At 35.1% G+C, this 20,055-nt stretch overlaps 3 protein-coding genes across 3 annotated transcripts; 1 reads left to right on the forward strand and 2 right to left on the reverse strand.

The window, feature by feature from the left end:
- Window positions 1-30: 30 nt before the first annotated feature.
- LOC140860042 (sugar transport protein 8-like) lies at window positions 31-1,918 on the reverse strand. Its single transcript, XM_073262798.1, has 2 exons — window positions 1,833-1,918; window positions 31-1,537 (listed from the first exon to the last, which is right to left on the reverse strand). The coding sequence occupies exons 1-2, from the start codon at window positions 1,903-1,905 to the stop codon at window positions 141-143; spliced, it is 1,470 nt and encodes a 489-aa protein (XP_073118899.1). The 5' UTR covers window positions 1,906-1,918; the 3' UTR covers window positions 31-140.
- Window positions 1,919-4,578: 2,660 nt separating this feature from the next.
- LOC140866590 (uncharacterized) lies at window positions 4,579-7,871 on the forward strand. Its single transcript, XM_073271618.1, has 4 exons — window positions 4,579-4,710; window positions 4,803-7,273; window positions 7,347-7,412; window positions 7,492-7,871. Exons 1-4 carry the CDS (start codon window positions 4,665-4,667, stop codon window positions 7,678-7,680), a joined length of 2,772 nt encoding a protein of 923 aa, XP_073127719.1. The 5' UTR covers window positions 4,579-4,664; the 3' UTR covers window positions 7,681-7,871.
- A 3,532-nt stretch (window positions 7,872-11,403) lies between these two features.
- Window positions 11,404-14,696, reverse strand: LOC140860825 (uncharacterized). The gene is made up of 5 exons (XM_073263829.1): window positions 14,565-14,696; window positions 12,401-14,472; window positions 12,002-12,325; window positions 11,863-11,928; window positions 11,404-11,783 (listed from the first exon to the last, which is right to left on the reverse strand). The coding sequence occupies exons 1-5, from the start codon at window positions 14,608-14,610 to the stop codon at window positions 11,595-11,597; spliced, it is 2,697 nt and encodes an 898-aa protein (XP_073119930.1). The 5' UTR covers window positions 14,611-14,696; the 3' UTR covers window positions 11,404-11,594.
- Window positions 14,697-20,055: the final 5,359 nt, after the last annotated feature.

Consider the following 20,055-nt stretch of genomic DNA (forward strand, 5'->3'; position numbering starts at 1 on the left):
ACCTAAAACGACAAAATATAAACGGTAATCCAAAAAAATCGTAAATATTAAATCCTACGAAAAAATCTAGACATAAATCCTATGCAAAAAAAATCTAAACATAAATCCTAAGAAGTAAAACAACAATAAAAAAAAATAAATCAAACTTCTTCTGGAGTAACACAAGATTGTTGTTGTTGATCCGTGAAGAAGCTACGCCAGAACCAATGTTTGTTCCAAACTCTGTCATTCATCTCATCAATGGGGATTCCTTTGGTTTCGGGCAAGAAGAATTTGGCAAAACATCCCATGACGAAGATCCAGGCAGCGAAGAAGAAGAAGATACCCGACCTCATATGGCAAAGCATGGTCAAGAAAGCTTGAGCAATTATGAAGGTGCAGATCATGTTGGTGCTGACCGCGAAGAAGAAGCCGGCAGTGCGTGTCTCCAGTGGGAATATCTCACTCGGGATCAACCAGCCGAGGGGACCCCATGACCAGGCGAAACCCATCACAAATACACAGATGAACACAATCACTACGGCCGAGAATGGTTTGGATATGGCATTTGTTGAGCCCAATTGGCTGTAAAGAATCGCTCCCGTCACAACCTGAGAAATAAGCATTTGGACTGCAGCCTCTTTGAGTAGAAACCTTCTTCCGAACCGATCGACACCAAATATTGCAACCAAAGTGGACAAAGAATTGACAAAACCAGTAACCATAGCTGACAGCAACGAAGCATTTGACCCCAGCCCCATTGTTTGAAACAACACGGGTGCATAAAACATTATCACATTGATCCCCGTAAATTGCTGGAACACTTGCAGTATGGTTCCACAGAAAAGTGGAGGAATACTGGATCTTTTCATCAAGTTTTTAAATGGGTTCCCCGCCTTTTTCGCAGCCTCTGTGGCACCAATGATTGCGTTATACTCTGCTTCAACGTCTTCCACGCCTCGGATCTTCTTGAGTACCCTTAGACCATCCTCTGTTTTGCCACGCTCGATCAGGCTAGTCGGCGTCTCGACGATGGCAAGAGATCCTAAGCCCAGGAGAATGGCCGGGAATGCAGCTACACCCAGTGATATCCTCCACCCATAAGTCTCAATTTTGGATGCCCCATAGTTTACTACATTTGCTATCAAAATGCCTAATGTGATTAGCATTTGGAAGCATATGTTTAGGCCTCCTCTGTATTTTGCTGGTGCAATTTCTGATATAAACAGTGGCACGGCCTGATTTCCAAAGCCAACTCCGGCACCTAGACAAACGCGGCCGATGATGAGCATAAGGAGATTGACGGCGGCGGCATTGAGGATGACTCCGACCAAAAAGAAGGCGGCGGCCAACTGCATGGTGCGCTTCCGGCCGAACTTTTTGCAGCAAAGGGACGCGATGAAGCTGCAAACCACCGCTGCTATGTAGAGCGACGATGTGAAGAGTTGGAGCATCTGATTGTCATATTTGCAGTAGTTATCTTCCTTTGCGCTGTGCTTCTTTTCGTAAACCTTGGGGAAGAATTTCAGCAAGAAACTATCCATGGACGTTACTCCTCCTGCATCACGTACAATTTCACGTCACTCTAATTTCTTTATGAAATACATATTATTTTCAAGAATATAATATATAAAGATTGCAGTACTATATATTTTGAACAACATGCAATATCAGAACAAGAAAAGGAATATTGTAAACATATATATATATATCGATCATATGTTTTCTTCATCAAGTTGGAATATTATTCATGAACAAGAATTAATTATGTACATGCGATATATATTTGTGATCTCTTGATTTCATGATTTCTTGAAACAAATAACAATTTTTCATTAAAATCGTGATTCTACCTGATATGCCGATATCATAGCCAAACATGAGACCTCCGCAGGCTGCTATGATGGAACAAATTACGACTTGCATAGTCAACTTCGCCGGTAAGGAGTCGCCGCCCATCTCGTTCGCGAAAACGGGTGGTGCCATCGAGATCGTAGGAAAAATTTTAAGGATTCAGTCGGGGAAGAGGAGAAGATAGATGTTCAATCAAGGCTGCGATATATGTTTAGAACAAATTAGCATGAGATATATGAGTATATATAACATGCAATCATGTAGAATCCTATTAGGATTTTATTTCTTCAAATTAGTTGTAGTAGTGGTACAACTCTATTACATCACTTATCCTATTGTTGATAATCTTCTAATTCAAGTTATATCAATATTCTATTTAATAAAAATTAAATAAGGGGAAAAATACTATATATATATATTTTATTAATTACAAAAATATTATACATCAATACATTACTATCAAATATCAATAATGATCTGTGATGGGTTATACCCAAGATTAATGTAGCCCACTAAATTTGGGCCTAATATTTAATTATTTAAGAAAGTCCATCAATTGGACCATTCAATAGGTGAGCCCAACAAGGGTCTATGCCTACAAATTCTATATATCATGTGAATATAATACAAGTGTTGTTTTCAAAACATTTCTAATTTTGTGTAATTTGTTTTTTTTAAAAAAAAAAAAAAATCAAGCTCCCTTTTGAATGTTAGAAATTTAATAACTCTGTTACAAATAAATAATTGTTTAACCCATTATGTGACATTCTCATAGATATATCCTTTATAAAAATTTTAATACGATTTTAACTCCCTTTGTTGTATACAAATAATTTTTCATCATATTTTTTGTCATATAGTTCAAAATTTAATCAATATAAATGAATATAAATCGCATTATTTTTTTGAATTTATTTTTTTTACTCAAGTTGTTGTATAAGTTTATTTATGTGGTCATTTTATAATGTCGTCATATTGCAAAAACTAGTACATTTTAATTGTAAAAATATTTATTATATGATTTTAATGACAATTTTCGTGTATTCAATCGCATAATATGAATTATAAATTTTCTGAAGTATCAAAATTCATACATTCAAAATTACGAAGTTGAGGTAATTTGAATTTCTTTTTTAAAAATTCTATGATGTTAAAAGCCTATTTATTTTTACACGATGGTCTCAACCAGGGTGGTCAAAGCGGTTCCGCGACATAGGTGGCCCGTCAGAGAGTACCTCATTTTTCAAAAATTATTTTACTAATTTTGTTATTTTTTTATAAAAAAACAATTGGGGGTATATTGGTCTATTAATTTCTAATTGGAGGTAAATATCAGTAAACCTACGTATTTAATTTATATCACAAACTGAGTCATAAAACATATTATACCAAAATGAAACAAAAACAAGAAGTTAATTAACTATATATTTTTTTCCAAAGAATGAATTATTTCCCGAATTTATTCATTTGAACACAAGATATTATTTACTATTCTGAATTCTGATGACTACTGTTACATTTCTAAACATTGTAAATAGAAGTTGTTCAAATCCTGTTTGAGATAAAACCATGATCCAAATAAGAGGAAAGAGGGAGAATTCATTAAAATATCCCCATTGTTTCAATTTAGTCCCGATTATGTCCCTCTAATATTTCAGGGGCCAATTTAGTCCTTCACAATTTATTATGTGTTCCACTCTATCCCTGCCGTTAATTGTCAAGCTTTTGGTGGGTTAATTCATTAAAATATCCTCAATGATTCAATTTAGTCCCGATTATGTCCCTCTAGTTTTTCAGGTGCCGATTTTGTCCCTTTACAATTTATTATGTGTTCCACCCTATCCCTGCCGTTAATTGTCTCGTCTTTGGCTAACGGAAAAAATTCACATGCGATAATTCCCAACAAAAGCCCGATATTGAATCCTTAGCCCTAATTCCCAAATCGCAGTCCCAATCGTCCCGATTTTCTCTCCACACCACCAACCCTTCGCCGAGGGTTGCAACGGCGTCGGGAGTACACATCGGTCTTGTTCGACTACGGTAAGTGCATTATAGTTTATTTACGTTTTATTTTAGAAATCGACCGAGACTTGCAGATATTTCAGTAAAATATTTTTCACGAAATTGCATGTGTCGATTTAATGATTTGGGAAATAAACTTTTGAACTTCTTTATATGTTTGTGAAATATTGCAAGTACAAAAATGAAATGCTGGTGCCAAAATCTTTCATCGGGCCAACTCAAACATTTACTTCACAATTGACAAATCCAATAGGCGTATGTTCAATATATATATATTTATATTTGTGTATGTATCTATACATGCTTTGATCACAAATTCTTAAACCTTTTTTTGATAATTCTAGATTATGGTGGTCGGGCTTTCGACCTTTACAGCCTTCTCCATTTGTGTTGTTGAGATTGTTTCATTATTTCAAGCTTCTTTGGTTGTTGCAATCTTTCTTACACAAGCATTACATATATATATATATATATATATATATATATATATATATATATATATATAGAGTTTTTTTATGGTGCCCAACTCATATGCCCAACTCCATGCCCACCATGTACAATATGTAAGTTGACCAACACAATTGATGAGTTGACTTATCACATATTATACATGGTGGGCATGGAGTTGGGCATATAGAGTTGGGCACCATAAAAAAACTCTATATATATATATATATATATATATAGTGATCTAACTATTACGTACTGTTGTGTTGTGAATTAGTGCTTGTTGTTTTATTTGTCCCTCATGATTGATTTTGATAATTGATATATTCTACAGGAAAATAAAATTATCTCACTGAGATTTGATGGCTAGACGAAGTACATGTTTCTTGAAATTTACCCCGGACTATGGTATTCTATTTCATATGAGAATTTACATTATATGTTGTTTACTTAGTTGCTGAATTGCACTAAAAGTTTGTTGTGTTTGCTTTTACGTGCAGGCCATCTTGGTGAACCCACATTTATTAGTTTGAAAATTTATTATAATGGAACAATGAATGTGATGACTACATCCAAGGAATATGTTGGAGGGAGTATCGAGTATTTTGACTTTGTTGATAGCCGAAAAATCCAGATGCTTCATTTGTGGGGATTTGCGGAAGAATTAGGCCTGAAAAACAAAGAAAGGATTAGATTTTGGCATAATGATAGATATCTAGAGAATGAAGAAGATGTATTGGCCATCAAAAGGCACATCCCAACTAACTATGAAGTGGAAATTTATATAGAAGATTATAATGTAGAAGCTGATGAAAGTGACACTATTTTTGATGTTAATATAGAAGCTGAAGATGATGATGAAAGTGGATCAGATTATGGTGACGATGATGTAGAAGAAGAGGAATTTTATGATAGTGGGTATGATTTTGAAGAAGATGATAGGATTTTCGATAGTCATGTTGATCATGATGTTGAAATGTTGGAGAATAGAGCGGCTATTGATTTTGGAGAAATTCCTAATAAGGTTTTAACTATTATGCAGAATGAAGAAGGTGATGCCAATTGCGTTGATATTGATGAATTGGTTAGTGATTCTGATGATGATGTTGTTGAAGCCCAGAAATTTCCTTTGTTCGACCCCGGTAAAGATTCAAAAAACCCCGACTTGCAGGTGGGAATGATTTTTAGCTCAAGAGATGAGGCTAAATTTGCTATTGAAAGTCATTGCATTAGGCGGGGGAAATCTGTTAAGTTCATTAAAGTCGATAAGAAGAGACTTAGGGGGAAGTGCAGAAATAAAGGTTGTGATTGGGTGATTCACGTATCGCCAATGGGTCATGACAGTTGCTGGCAGATAAAAACTTTTCAACCAAAACACAACAGCTGTTTTTGGGATCACAGTAATAGAACCGCAAGTTCTAGTTGGTTGAGCAAAACATTTGTCAAAAAGTTTAAATCGAACATGAAGTTGGGGACCATAGAATTCAAAGATGAGGTTAACAGCACCCTAAAATTGATTATTTCAAGAAAAAGGGCTTATTTGGCAAAGAGGAAAGCTCTTGAGATGGTTCAAGGCACTATTCAACAACAATTTTGTAGAATTAGAAATTACTGTGCAGAGTTGACCAGGGTAGATCCGAGTGCCACAGTCATTTTAAAATTGACTGAGGATGATGATGGTCCAAGGTTCCAGCGTATGTACGTCTGTTTTTCAGCATGCAAAGAAGGCTTTAAGAAAGCATGTAGACCTGTAATTGGTGTCGATGGATGTTTTCTTAAGAGTAAGAATGGTGGACAATTGTTAGCAGCTGTTGGGCTAGATCCCAACAATAATATCTTTCCGATTTGCTATGCAATGGTTGAGAGAGAAACAAAAGATAGTTGGATGTGGTTTCTGCAGTTATTGGCCACTGATATAGGCATTGGAGATGGATATGGATGGACTTTCATGTCAGACAAACAAAAAGGGTTGATTCCTGCATTTGAAAGTTTGTTTCCTATCGCTGAGAATCGATTTTGTGTTAGGCATTTACACACAAACATGAAAAGAGATGGTTTTCGAGGTTTGTCTATTAAAAATTTACTTTGGGCAGCAGCCAAAGCAACGACGATTGCAGAATTCCGTGAAAGGATGGATGATATGAAAAAAATTGATGAGAAAGCGTATGAGTGGTTGGCCAAGAAACCAGAGGAACAGTGGTCTAAGTCACATTTTAACAGAACCCCCAAATGTGACGTACTTTTGAATAACATGTGTGAGTGCTTCAATAGTCTTATATTGGACGCAAGAGAGAAGCCAATAATTCCAATGTTTGAAACCATAAGAAATCTTTTGATGGTTCGATTTCAGCTTAACAGAGAGAAGGCTAAGAAATGGGACAACAAGATTTGTCCTAACATTAAAAAGGTTTTGGCAAACATTTACATGGATGCAGCACAACATAGTCCAATGCAAGCTGATAGTAGCCATTTCCAGATCAATGGACCATCTGGTCAACACACTGTCGACTTTGCTACAAACTCATGTAGCTGCAGAAAATGGGATTTGACCGGCATCCCATGTCAGCATGCTGTTTGTGCAATTTGGTGTAAATATCAAGATCCACAAGATTATGTGCATTCATATTATGAGGTCGAGGCTTACAAGAAATGCTACGAGAAATCTGTTTTGCCTGTTACTGGTGCTGATCTATGGCCTGAATGTGCATTGCCATCTCCATTACCACCGGTATACACAGAGAAAGTGGGCAGGCCTGCTAAATTGCGAAGGAGGGAAAGAGATGAACCGCCTAGTTCGAGCCGAACACATCTGCGTGGAGCAAGAAGAAATAACAAGTGCAAGAAGTGTGGAGAATTTGGACATAACAAGAGGACATGTAAAGCACCCAAGGAGATTGTGCATGAGCATCTCACACAACAAAGCCAAAAAACATTTGTTGCTTCGGAACAAATTAAAAGGAAAAAATTGCAGGTACCTGCTTAAACTTGTTGATGCTACCATATGTATACTAATTATATAAATTTAATTTTCTTTATACGTACAGGTGAGAAGGTCGGTTGCACAGGTTAGTATGAAAACTGGAGCTGCAAGTAATTCGACCACTATAGATGTAAGTTTAATACTATTATACATCTAATGCATACATACGTATACGCATTACTATGATTTGTTTTTTGCATGTTATTCAGGCCACAAATATGAAAAAACATGTGCTTGTCAAAGGGGGAAAAAACTTTATGACTGTTTCTAGACTCGGAGCAATCTTAAGAGATCAAAGAAAGCAGAGTCGTTTAGTTCCAGTCCATGGAGATGAGAGGGCTGTTTCAAAAAATAAATCAGCCTCAAGTGCTTCTGAAGCTTCCACTGTCAAGACTTGAACTTGGTTTCTTATGATCTTGACTAGATGTGGGGTAGTTAGTTGTGTTATGAACCAAATATTTGGACTTCCAGACTTGGCTTTAGGAAATTGTATGCATTAGTTTTTTGCTGGAATATTTTTATCTTGGAGTTGATGTTACTGGAATATTTATGTCTTGGTTGATGTTGGTTCATGCAACAATTTTAAAAAAGTACCAGTTTTTTTTGCTTGAACATGCTTCGTTTTCAATGTTGGTTCATGTTGTACAATTCTGGTCATTCGACAAATGAACTTTTGTTCAAGCTTTTGAATTGAAATAGTGTATTATTATTTAATTACTTGTTTGCGTGGAATTGTATTTTACAGATTGGTTTTTGAATTCAACAAGTACGTTTCTTTTTTAATTTTCTTCCCTATATAGTCAAATTCATGTTTGAATAAGCAGAGAATAAACCTTTTAACTTTAATAGGACAAAAATATATATGAAATAATAAGAATACACTATAATATGCACTCAAAAATGTATATGAAATAATAAAATACACTATAATGTGCACTCACACGTATTATTCGACATAGCTCAATCGATTTATACTAGTATGTTTCAATATATGATCAGAGATTTGGTTCAAATGATCCTTTATTCACGTTACACCAATAAGTAAGACAAAAACAATTTCATACATATTTGGTTTTACTAATGTCATCCATACACCAAACAATTAAAACAATTACATGCTTGCGATGCTCAATGTGTTAATTCTAACTGGACATCTATCAGTTTAGCTAGTTTTTCAGATTTGTTGGATTGACTAGAACTTGACTTGGCAATTGAACTTGGCAACGAAGTTGAGCTCGGAGATTTTTGGCAAACAAGGTGAAAGAAGCACATTGTACTCCATGTATGTATTAAATGATGTCACAACTTCCTCTGTAGTTCTATACGACTTGTGCACAATACCGCCAAATTTGTAACTTGTGTATGCGTTTCTTCCCAACTATTATAACGCCAGGGGTTCCGTCGAACAAAAACAACATATCTCTTGTCCTATTAACAAAAATTTCAAACTCGTTTACTGTATAAAATAGAATGGGATAGAATAAATCTTTGAATTTTAAAAAACCACGGACCTGTTTCAATTGATATCAGTGTAAAAAAATGTAAGAAGGCAAATAATAAATATACGATGGGGATTGATCACGAAGAAATCTGACCAAAAATTAATATACTTAACTGAATTCATGTAGAAATTATGATTTACAAAGCTCCTGGACCTCTTTTTTTTTTCATCTCATCCATGTCTTAGTCTAGTTGATTTGATCATACCAAGAAAAACTAGTGGCTGGAAAAATCGTTTATTAGATGCAAGGAAAAATAAACTTTATTTACGAAGACATAAATTTTTTATTAGATATTCTAAAGATGAAGACATTTTTTGTTATTAGATGCAAGGAAAAAAAACTTTATTTTTGAGGCCCTCACCTAAACTGCATGCATTTTCTTCGTGCTCATCACCATCATTTTATTTTGTACTTAGAATTTTTCATAAACATATAAAATTTTTCCAATCCATTTCTCAAATCACTAAATCAACATATGCAATTTTGTGAAAATCAATCTCCCAAAATATGTGCAAGTCGATTTCCAAAATCAAATATAAATAAAATTAACGAACTTACAGTGGTCGAACAAGGCCGATGTGTGCTCCCGACGCAGTTGAAACCTGCCGATGCATGCTCCCGACACGGTTGAAACCTATTATCAGCGAGAGATTGACGTTGTGGAGGGAAAATGGGACGATTGTTACACTGGGATTTGGGAATTAGGGCTAAGGATTCAATATCAGGCTTTTAATTGGGAATAGAAAACTCTCGTGAGATGCACGTGAGTATTTCCGTTAACCAAAAGCGGGAGAATTCATTAAAATATCCCCATTGTTTCAATTTAGTCCCGATTATGTCCCTCTAATATTTCAGGGGCCAATTTAGTCCTTCACAATTTATTATGTGTTCCACTCTATCCCTGCCGTTAATTGTCAAGCTTTTGGTTAACGGAAATACTCACGTGCATCTCACGAGAGTTTTCTATTCCCAATTAAAAGCCTGATATTGAATCCTTAGCCCTAATTCCCAAATCCCAGTGTAACAATCGTCCCATTTTCCCTCCACAACGTCAATCTCTCGCTGATAATAGGTTTCAACCGTGTCGGGAGCATGCATCGGCAGGTTTCAACTGCGTCGGGAGCACACATCGGCCTTGTTCGACCACTGTAAGTTCGTTAATTTTATTTATATTTGATTTTGGAAATCGACTTGCACATATTTTGGGAGATTGATTTTCACAAAATTGCATATGTTGATTTAGTGATTTGAGAAATGGATTGGAAAAATTTTATATGTTTATGAAAAATTCTAAGTACAAAATAAAATGATGGTGATGAGCACGAAGAAAATGCATGCAGTTTAGGTGAGGGCCTCAAAAATAAAGTTTTTTTTCCTTGCATCTAATAACAAAAAATGTCTTCATCTTTAGAATATCTAATAAAAAATTTATGTCTTCGTAAATAAAGTTTATTTTTCCTTGCATCTAATAAACGATTTTTCCAGCCACTAGTTTTTCTTGGTATGATCAAATCAACTAGACTAAGACATGGATGAGATGAAAAAAAAAGAGGTCCAGGAGCTTTGTAAATCATAATTTCTACATGAATTCAGTTAAGTATATTAATTTTTGGTCAGATTTCTTCGTGATCAATCCCCATCGTATATTTATTATTTGCCTTCTTACATTTTTTTACACTGATATCAATTGAAACAGGTCCGTGGTTTTTTAAAATTCAAAGATTTTATTCTATCCCATTCTATTTTATACAGTAAACGAGTTTGAAATTTTTGTTAATAGGACAAGAGATATGTTGTTTTTGTTCGACGGAACCCCTGGCGTTATAATAGTTGGGAAGAAACGCATACACAAGTTACAAATTTGGCGGTATTGTGCACAAGTCGTATAGAACTACAGAGGAAGTTGTGACATCATTTAATACATACATGGAGTACAATGTGCTTCTTTCACCTTGTTTGCCAAAAATCTCCGAGCTCAACTTCGTTGCCAAGTTCAATTGCCAAGTCAAGTTCTAGTCAATCCAACAAATCTGAAAAACTAGCTAAACTGATAGATGTCCAGTTAGAATTAACACATTGAGCATCGCAAGCATGTAATTGTTTTAATTGTTTGGTGTATGGATGACATTAGTAAAACCAAATATGTATGAAATTGTTTTTGTCTTACTTATTGGTGTAACGTGAATAAAGGATCATTTGAACCAAATCTCTGATCATATATTGAAACATACTAGTATAAATCGATTGAGCTATGTCGAATAATACGTGTGAGTGCACATTATAGTGTATTTTATTATTTCATATACATTTTTGAGTGCATATTATAGTGTATTCTTATTATTTCATATATATTTTTGTCCTATTAAAGTTAAAAGGTTTATTCTCTGCTTATTCAAACATGAATTTGACTATATAGGGAAGAAAATTAAAAAAGAAACGTACTTGTTGAATTCAAAAACCAATCTGTAAAATACAATTCCACGCAAACAAGTAATTAAATAATAATACACTATTTCAATTCAAAAGCTTGAACAAAAGTTCATTTGTCGAATGACCAGAATTGTACAACATGAACCAACATTGAAAACGAAGCATGTTCAAGCAAAAAAAACTGGTACTTTTTTAAAATTGTTGCATGAACCAACATCAACCAAGACATAAATATTCCAGTAACATCAACTCCAAGATAAAAATATTCCAGCAAAAAACTAATGCATACAATTTCCTAAAGCCAAGTCTGGAAGTCCAAATATTTGGTTCATAACACAACTAACTACCCCACATCTAGTCAAGATCATAAGAAACCAAGTTCAAGTCTTGACAGTGGAAGCTTCAGAAGCACTTGAGGCTGATTTATTTTTTGAAACAGCCCTCTCATCTCCATGGACTGGAACTAAACGACTCTGCTTTCTTTGATCTCTTAAGATTGCTCCGAGTCTAGAAACAGTCATAAAGTTTTTTCCCCCTTTGACAAGCACATGTTTTTTCATATTTGTGGCCTGAATAACATGCAAAAAACAAATCATAGTAATGCGTATACGTATGTATGCATTAGATGTATAATAGTATTAAACTTACATCTATAGTGGTCGAATTACTTGCAGCTCCAGTTTTCATACTAACCTGTGCAACCGACCTTCTCACCTGTACGTATAAAGAAAATTAAATTTATATAATTAGTATACATATGGTAGCATCAACAAGTTTAAGCAGGTACCTGCAATTTTTTCCTTTTAATTTGTTCCGAAGCAACAAATGTTTTTTGGCTTTGTTGTGTGAGATGCTCATGCACAATCTCCTTGGGTGCTTTACATGTCCTCTTGTTATGTCCAAATTCTCCACACTTCTTGCACTTGTTATTTCTTCTTGCTCCACGCAGATGTGTTCGGCTCGAACTAGGCGGTTCATCTCTTTCCCTCCTTCGCAATTTAGCAGGCCTGCCCACTTTCTCTGTGTATACCGGTGGTAATGGAGATGGCAATGCACATTCAGGCCATAGATCAGCACCAGTAACAGGCAAAACAGATTTCTCGTAGCATTTCTTTTAAGCCTCGACCTCATAATATGAATGCACATAATCTTGTGGATCTTGATATTTACACCAAATTGCACAAACAGCATGCTGACATGGGATGCCGGTCAAATCCCATTTTCTGCAGCTACATGAGTTTGTAGCAAAGTCGACAGTGTGTTGACCAGATGGTCCATTGATCTGGAAATGGCTACTATCAGCTTGCATTGGACTATGTTGTGCTGCATCCATGTAAATGTTTGCCAAAACCTTTTTAATGTTAGGACAAATCTTGTTGTCCCATTTCTTAGCCTTCTCTCTGTTAAGCTGAAATCGAACCATCAAAAGATTTCTTATGGTTTCAAACATTGGAATTATTGGCTTCTCTCTTGCGTCCAATATAAGACTATTGAAGCACTCACACATGTTATTCAAAAGTACGTCACATTTGGGGGTTCTGTTAAAATGTGACTTAGACCACTGTTCCTCTGGTTTCTTGGCCAACCACTCATACGCTTTTTCATCAATTTTTTTCATATCATCCATCCTTTCACGGAATTCTGCAATCGTCGTTGCTTTGGCTGCTGCCCAAAGTAAATTTTTAATAGACAAACCTCGAAAACCATCTCTTTTCATGTTTGTGTGTAAATGCCTAACACAAAATCGATTCTCAGCGATAGGAAACAAACTTTCAAATGCAGGAATCAACCCTTTTTGTTTGTCTGACATGAAAGTCCATCCATATCCATCTCCAATGCCTATATCAGTGGCCAATAACTGCAGAAACCACATCCAACTATCTTTTGTTTCTCTCTCAACCATTGCATAGCAAATCGGAAAGATATTATTGTTGGGATCTAGCCCAACAGCTGCTAACAATTGTCCACCATTCTTACTCTTAATAAAACATCCATCGACACCAATTACAGGTCTACATGCTTTCTTAAAGCCTTCTTTGCATGCTGAAAAACAGACGTACATACGCTGGAACCTTGGACCATCATCATCCTCAGTCAATTTTAAAATGACTGTGGCACTCGGATCTACCCTGGTCAACTCTGCACAGTAATTTCTAATTCTACAAAATTGTTGTTGAATAGTGCCTTGAACCATCTCAAGAGCTTTCCTCTTTGCCAAATAAGCCCTTTTTCTTGAAATAATCAATTTTAGGGTGCTGTTAACCTCATCTTTGAATTCTATGGTCCCCAACTTCATGTTCGATTTAAACTTTTTGACAAATGTTTTGCTCAACCAACTAGAACTTGCGGTTCTATTACTGTGATCCCAAAAACAGCTGTTGTGTTTTGGTTGAAAAGTTTTTATCTGCCAGCAACTGTCATGACCCATTGGCGATACGTGAATCACCCAATCACAACCTTTATTTCTGCACTTCCCCCTAAGTCTCTTCTTATCGACTTTAATGAACTTAACAGATTTCCCCCGCCTAATGCAATGACTTTCAATAGCAAATTTAGCCTCATCTCTTGAGCTAAAAATCATTCCCACCTGCAAGTCGGGGTTTTTTGAATCTTTACCGGGGTCGAACAAAGGAAATTTCTGGGCTTCAACAACATCATCATCAGAATCACTAACCAATTCATCAATATCAACGCAATTGGCATCACCTTCTTCATTCTGCATAATAGTTAAAACCTTATTAGGAATTTCTCCAAAATCAATAGCCGCTCTATTCTCCAACATTTCAACATCATGATCAACATGACTATCGAAAATCCTATCATCTTCTTCAAAATCATACCCACTATCATAAAATTCCTCTTCTTCTACATCATCGTCACCATAATCTGATCCACTTTCATCATCATCTTCAGCTTCTATATTAACATCAAAAATAGTGTCACTTTCATCAGCTTCTACATTATAATCTTCTATATAAATTTCCACTTCATAGTTAGTTGGGATGTGCCTTTTGATGGCCAATACATCTTCTTCATTCTCTAGATATCTATCATTATGCCAAAATCTAATCCTTTCTTTGTTTTTCAGGCCTAATTCTTCCGCAAATCCCCACAAATGAAGCATCTGGATTTTTCGGCTATCAACAAAGTCAAAATACTCGATACTCCCTCCAACATATTCCTTGGATGTAGTCATCACATTCATTGTTCCATTATAATAAATTTTCAAACTAATAAATGTGGGTTCACCAAGATGGCCTGCACGTAAAAGCAAACACAACAAACTTTTAGTGCAATTCAGCAACTAAGTAAACAACATATAATGTAAATTCTCATATGAAATAGAATACCATAGTCCGGGGTAAATTTCAAGAAACATGTACTTCGTCTAGCCATCAAATCTCAGTGAGATAATTTTATTTTCCTGTAGAATATATCAATTATCAAAATCAATCATGAGGGACAAATAAAACAACAAGCACTAATTCACAACACAACAGTACGTAATAGTTAGATCACTATATATATATATATATATATATAGAGTTTTTTTATGGTGCCCAACTCTATATGCCCAACTCCATGCCCACCATGTATAATATGTGATAAGTCAACTCATCAATTGTGTTGGTCAACTTACATATTGTACATGGTGGGCATGGAGTTGGGCATATGAGTTGGGCACCATAAAAAAACTCTATATATATATATATATATATATATATATATATATATAATATATATATATATGTAATGCTTGTGTAAGAAAGATTGCAACAACCAAAGAAGCTTGAAATAATGAAACAATCTCAACAACACAAATGGAGAAGGCTGTAAAGGTCGAAAGCCCGACCACCATAATCTAGAATTATCAAAAAAAGGTTTAAGAATTTGTGATCAAAGCATGTATAGATACATACACAAATATAAATATATATATTGAACATACGCCTATTGGATTTGTCAATTGTGAAGTAAATGTTTGAGTTGGCCCGATGAAAGATTTTGGCACCAGCATTTCATTTTTGTACTTGCAATATTTCACAAACATATAAAGAAGTTCAAAAGTTTATTTCCCAAATCATTAAATCGACACATGCAATTTCGTGAAAAATATTTTACTGAAATATCTGCAAGTCTCGGTCGATTTCTAAAATAAAACGTAAATAAACTATAATGCACTTACCGTAGTCGAACAAGACCGATGTGTACTCCCGACGCCGTTGCAACCCTCGGCGAAGGGTTGGTGGTGTGGAGAGAAAATCGGGACGATTGGGACTGCGATTTGGGAATTAGGGCTAAGGATTCAATATCGGGCTTTTGTTGGGAATTATCGCATGTGAATTTTTTCCGTTAGCCAAAGACGAGACAATTAACGGCAGGGATAGGGTGGAACACATAATAAATTGTAAAGGGACAAAATCGGCACCTGAAAAACTAGAGGGACATAATCGGGACTAAATTGAATCATTGAGGATATTTTAATGAATTAACCCGATAAATACATTAGCTATGATTACAGATGAGAGTGAATTTCTAGGGGGAAAAAAATTACTGAAAACCTTTTATAACTATATAACTCTTTTTCTTTTCAAATTTTGACACACATACCCCTAAAAATGGGGTGTTCATCGGTCGGTTCGGTCCGGTTTTCGGTTTTTTATTTCGGTTTTTTCGGTTTTCGGTTTTAGAAATATATAATCCGATATCCGAACCGTTTTACTTCGGTTCGGTTCGGTTTTTTACTAAATCGGTTCGATTATTTCGGTCGGTTATTTCGGTTTTGATATAATTATTTTAATTAATATTATAAATATATTTTAAAATATAATATGTTATCTTTTAAATGATTTTTTTGTAAAATATTTAAATTCAAAGTCTAAATAACTTAAATAAACAACAATCAACTAAAAATTATTTAAAATAATTCTTTATTCATTAGGTATCATCTCATAAAATATATAATATAAACAATTATATAAATAAAATTATTAATTTAATAAAATTTCGGTTTTTTCGGTCGGTTCGGTTTTGAGATATATAATCCGAAACCGAACCAAATAAATTTCGGTTTTAACATTTATATCCGAATTTCAAATTTCGGTTTTCGGTTCGGTTCGGTGTTTGGTTTTTCCGGTTTGGATTTCCGGTTTTTTCGGTTTTATCCGAAGTTTGAACACCCCTAAAAATGGGTATGGACAAGGGGTGTATGCTTAAATTTTAGAAACACAAAGATAAATGTGCTTGATATTTAAAAACATAGAAAGTTAGCATATTATTCTTTTTTCATAGAGAACTTCAGCAATATGGAGATTTCACAAAAATATTATATGATGCAAATAACCCTTTTTATTTCGATGTAATGATGTTTATTATTAATAATGTAGAATATAATGTTTTTCATTATTATAAATCTCAGTTTTGTTATCACCCTTTGATCAGTATGCACACAGCAACAACAGAATATAGCGAGCCGAGAGTTTAACTCTCCATCTTTAAGACAAATTTGTCCGCCTAGGTGCTTACGGGTTGATCAAAATGTCTTTCAAGATAGAACGCTAATCACCAACTTCGATTAGTAGCACTACAAAAATCGAAGAATCTTTTGAACACTCAAAGTGCTTAAGAAACTTAGACACAACTCAGAAATATGAGTATGCAAGAAGAAGAGAAGAATCAAATGAGCGAGTATGAATGATCACAGACGGGGTCTATTTATAGATGTTGGAAGGATGCCTCGGACAGTCGCACCACTTCGATGCATGCATGGCCGAAAAGTTGCAATGGTTAGGACCGAAAGGACGCACTCTTTCAGCCGAAAAGACGCACTGGTTCAGACCAAAACGTTTCACTGATTCGGGCTGAAGAGTCGCATACTTTCATCTGAAAATGCATTCAGATTGTAAATAATTAATAAAATAATTAATTTATTTTGTCCAAAAAGTTTATATTCATGTTAAAGCCAGCCCACGCCCACGGTCCGTGCCGAGCCGGCAGGACGGATGGCGGCGGCGCGCGTGTGGCTAATGGTTCGAACCTAGCCTAGACTAGGTCCGCTCCCTTTAACAAACATGGGTACCCCTTGGGGCCCCAACCCATTGTCTAAACTTTGACATTATATAGTGTCATTCATTCCCACATTTTATCAATGTGGGACAATGAGTATAAAGCTTCATTCACCATCTCATTTACCATCTATTTTTCCAAAATTTGTCCAAACAAATTTTCCTACAATTCCCCACATGAATGTGATTTATGCGAATATGTATGCATATGCTAAAACAGAGTTTCTTGCGAAAAATTATTGCATGGGGATAGGTAGCTTGCGGCTTTGAACCTTCCTTAGTGAAATACTATCGAATTTACTAGGCTGCCTAGTGAACGTGATGTCTTGAACTATTCAGTCGTTGATGTAAACCAAGACAACAGTATTCACACAATAATTTTTCTCACACTTTATTTGTTCTCATGGTTTTGTCCGTTTTGGCCCTGGACAACATCTTGGATTCTTAAGTGTTTCGTTGAAGCGGCCCATCTTCACACTTAAATAGGTGACCTCCTATTATATGAGTATCCTGTCATACTCTATTTCTTAAAGAAATATAGGAATCATTAAAAGTTTAAAACTTAACCTCACTACTTGCACAGGTTGCATTTTTATCCTAGGAATGAGAATAGAACGAAGTTCTAAGTGCAAGCGAACATTCATAACTTGATTTTCCCATTGAACCAAGATCTTGGGATCTCCAATCTATAAGGTTGGGTTTCCGCTATGAATATTCTTTAATTTTTAGGTTTTAATCTCATTCCTCTTGATAAGCAGTTTACTTGATCTCTCCCTAAACCTTTTGTCAATGGATCCGCTAAGTTATCTTTTGATTTTACATAATCAACTGCGATAACACCATTTGAGATCAACTGCCTAATGGTATTATGTCTTCGACGTATGTGTCTTAACTTACCATTATACATACTACTTTGTGCCCTACCTATAGCCGACTGACTATCGCAATGTATCATTATTGTTGGCACTGGTTTCGTCCAACACGGAATATATTCTAGGAAATTACGAAGTCATTTCGCTTTTTCTCCCGCTTTGTCTAAAGCTATGAATTCCGATTCCATTGTTGAACGAGCTATACACATTTGTTTAGAGGATTTTCACGACACAGCTCCTCCACCGATGGTGAACACATATCCACTTGTGGACTTCGAGTCTTTTGTGTCTGAAATCCAATTTGCGTCACAATATCCTTCAAGTACAGAAGGATATGTTGTATAATGTAATCCATAGTCCATTGAATACTTTAAGTATTTAAATACTCTTTTCAATGCTTTCCAATGATCATGACTAGGATTACTTGTGAATCTACTCAATTTATTTATTGAGTAAGCAATATCAGGACGAGTACAATTTGTAATATACATTAGACTTCCAATAATCCTTGCATATTGCTATTGAGATACAGGTTCACCTCGATTTTTAGATAAATGTAAATTTAAATCTACGGGTGATCTTAACGGCATAACATCATACGCATTGAATTTCCTAAGTACTTTCTCAATATAATGAGATTGTGTTAGGATAATTCCTTCAGGTGTTTTTACAATCTTAATTCCTAAGATAACGTCTGCTTTTCCCATATCTTTCATATCAAAATGTCTTGTCAACATTTTCTTAGTTTTCATGATAATATCATGATTACTACCCATTATGAGCATGTCGTCTACATATAGACAGACAATTACATACGAGTCATGTGTGTTTTTTATATAAACACATTTATCATACTCATTAATCTTGAATTCATTTGACATCATTGTTTTGTCAAATTTTTCATGTCATTGTTTAGGAGCTTGTTTTAGCCCATACAATGATTTAATGAGTCGATACACTTTTCTTTCTTGACCGGGAGCAATGAATCCTTCAGGTTGTGCCATATATATTTCTTCCTCTAACTTACCATTTAAAAAGGTCATTTTTACATCCATTTGATGAATTTCGAGATTATTTAAAGCAGCAATTGCTATAAGTACTCGAATAGACGTTATTCTCGTAACAGGTGAATATGTGTCGAATAAATCCAATCCTTCTTTTTGTCTAAATCCTTTTGCCACTAACCTTGCTTTGTATTTTTTCACCGTTCCATCAGCTTTGTATTTCCTTTTTAAGATTCATTTGCATCCTAAAGGTTTGCTTCCCGGTGGGAGATCTACTAACTCCCAAGTATGATTTTGCATGATGGAATCTATTTCGCTTTTTATGGCCTCTTTCCAAAGTGGAGCATCAGGACTGGATAGTGCTTCACTTAAAGTTCTTGGATCATTTTCTATAGCATAACTAAGAAAATCAGGACCAAGTGTTTTAGCTATCTTAGCTCTTTTGCTACGCCTTGGTTCTTCGTTTTCATGAGTTTCATCATTTGTGGGTTCATGACCTCTTTTAATAGAGCTATTCTCTTTTCCTTCCTTACAAGGAAAGATGTTTTCAAAAAATGCAGCATTCCTTGATTCAATAATAGTATTTTCATGTATATCAGGAATCACTGACTTGTGCAATAGGAATCTATATGCACTACTATTGTTTGCATATCCAATAAAAATGCAATCCACGGTCTTAGGTCCAATCTTCACTTGTTTTGGCTTTGGTATTTCTACTTTCGCCAAACACCCCCACACTTTCAAGTATTTGTATGAGGGCTTATGTCCTTTCCACAATTCGTAAGGAGTTTCATTCTTATTTTTATGTGAAATTTTGTTAAGAATATGATTTGCCGAAAGTATTGCTTCCCCCCACAAGTTTTGGGGTAGTCCAAAACTTATTAGCATGACATTTATCAT

Source organism: Henckelia pumila, chromosome 4 (assembly GCF_033568475.1).
Source record: "Henckelia pumila isolate YLH828 chromosome 4, ASM3356847v2, whole genome shotgun sequence".
Taxonomy (NCBI): Eukaryota; Viridiplantae; Streptophyta; class Magnoliopsida; order Lamiales; family Gesneriaceae; genus Henckelia; species Henckelia pumila.

Excerpts from the sequence above, each read along its gene's own strand:
- LOC140860042 (XM_073262798.1), bottom strand. The coding sequence starts at position 1,905 with ATGCAAGTCGTAATTTGTTCCATCATAGCAGCCTGCGGAGGTCTCATG. Across the intron at positions 1,538-1,832 it reads CTATGATATCGGCATATCAG|GAGGAGTAACGTCCATGGAT; the intron begins GTAGAATCACGA and ends TACGTGATGCAG.
- LOC140860825 (XM_073263829.1), bottom strand. The coding sequence starts at position 14,610 with ATGGCTAGACGAAGTACATGTTTCTTGAAATTTACCCCGGACTATG. Across the intron at positions 12,326-12,400 it reads GCATCCCATGTCAGCATGCT|AAATGCTACGAGAAATCTGT; the intron begins GTTTGTGCAATT and ends GAGGCTTAAAAG. Across the intron at positions 11,929-12,001 it reads TTAAAAGGAAAAAATTGCAG|GTGAGAAGGTCGGTTGCACA; the intron begins GTACCTGCTTAA and ends TTATACGTACAG.
- LOC140866590 (XM_073271618.1), top strand. The coding sequence starts at position 4,665 with ATGGCTAGACGAAGTACATGTTTCTTGAAATTTACCCCGGACTATG. Across the intron at positions 4,711-4,802 it reads GAAATTTACCCCGGACTATG|GCCATCTTGGTGAACCCACA; the intron begins GTATTCTATTTC and ends TTTTACGTGCAG. Across the intron at positions 7,274-7,346 it reads TTAAAAGGAAAAAATTGCAG|GTGAGAAGGTCGGTTGCACA; the intron begins GTACCTGCTTAA and ends TTATACGTACAG.